Genomic DNA, 1348 nt, shown 5'->3' on the forward strand with positions numbered 1-1348 from the left:
GAATGAGAAAGACTAGAGCATATAGCTTTCAATGGTATTAGCTTTTGCTTAACATCGTAAGAACAATAATAGATAGTAGTGAAAGAATATTTTTTTTAAGGTGATAGAGCTACCAAAAAGATGGAGCAAAACAGGTTAAGTCACTACCGTTGCAATCTTTGACGGTTCTTCTTCCAGCAGCTCACCATTCGATTTCGTCGTCGGATTTACTTTTGAAGGGTGTGGTTTCCAAAGCTTCGATATATTGATTCTAGACCCTGACTTAGCGGGGATGGTGGACGAAAGCTGTTGCGGCAATTTTTCGTTCGTTCCTGGATTTCCTTGTGGCTCCACTGAGGACATTGTCAGAACTGGCAAATTTCCATCGTCCACGTGATCAACCGTCTTGCTTTCAGAAGTTGACGATAGATGAGACTCAAGATTTGGAGTTTGCTTTGGAGACAAAGGAAGACGTTCGGACCATAGTGATAATTTTTTTGACGTTTTAGAACCTGATTTGTTCAGCTCGTCCGTGGCTTCCACGACCTTTTGCTGCTTCACTAATCCAGCTTCATTTGTTTTCGACTGCTTTGAGAGAACAGAATATTTGGTCTTGTGTTGAGACATTGACGACGGATCACCTTTAACATTTGAGTGTTGTTTAGCCGATTTTTTAAAGATTTTGATAGGTTTTGGGATCCAGCTTTCCCGCTTTTGCTTTCCGACATTCTTCTTCGAATCTTCAGCAGAATGTGGGAGTTCTATCTTACTATTGGAATTCTGAGGTGGTGCTTGTGGCAAACTGTCTGTCGACACTACGTCTCCGTTCACCTTATGAGTTGTCTCCTTCACTTCTTCAATGGAAGATGAAGAATGATGCGTTGGAGAAAATAGATGCTTTGATCCTTCGCCTGATTTTAACGACTGGCTAGAGGTTTGCGGGAATTTCAACTGTTCTTGATTGGTGATTTCCTTCTGATGCAGTGGCTCTTTCAGCGGTGGCAAATGCAAAGGAAATTGTGGGGTTTTCGTCTCCGCTTGTGGCTCCAATGAATCTTTTGGAGATTGTGTATGCACATTCTTCACAGCTTTTACTGGGATTTCTGATGACGATGACGACGGATCAGCTTTAATCTTTAAGAATTGCTTGGCCTGCTTGATTAAGTTCCTCCCAAGACTGAATCTTTTGGTGAATTGCTTTTCGGGACTCTTTTTCGAATTTTTAGCAGAACTTGTGTGTTTTTCTATCTTACTTTTAGAAATCTTAGACGGACCTTGCGGCAAATCTGTCGACATCGCGTCTCCTTTCGACTTATGAGTTGTCTCCTTCACTTCTTCAATGGAAGATGAAGAATGATGCGTTGGAGAA

The 1348-nt window shown here is 41.6% G+C and overlaps 1 protein-coding gene across 1 annotated transcript in view; it reads right to left on the minus strand.

The window, feature by feature from the left end:
- Positions 1-135: 135 nt before the first annotated feature.
- The window catches only part of PHALS_03822 (uncharacterized protein), a gene marked incomplete at both ends in the record, with an annotated part of 1923 nt that continues 710 nt past the window's right edge, over positions 136-1348 (minus strand). The window contains one exon of the mRNA XM_024718110.1: positions 136-1348. This exon is cut by the window's right edge and continues 710 nt beyond it. Coding sequence (XP_024583542.1) covers positions 136-1348 — 1213 coding nt within the window.

This window comes from Plasmopara halstedii (assembly GCF_900000015.1).
Source record: "Plasmopara halstedii genome assembly, contig: Scaffold_2386, whole genome shotgun sequence".
NCBI classification, from domain to species: domain Eukaryota; phylum Oomycota; class Peronosporomycetes; order Peronosporales; family Peronosporaceae; genus Plasmopara; species Plasmopara halstedii.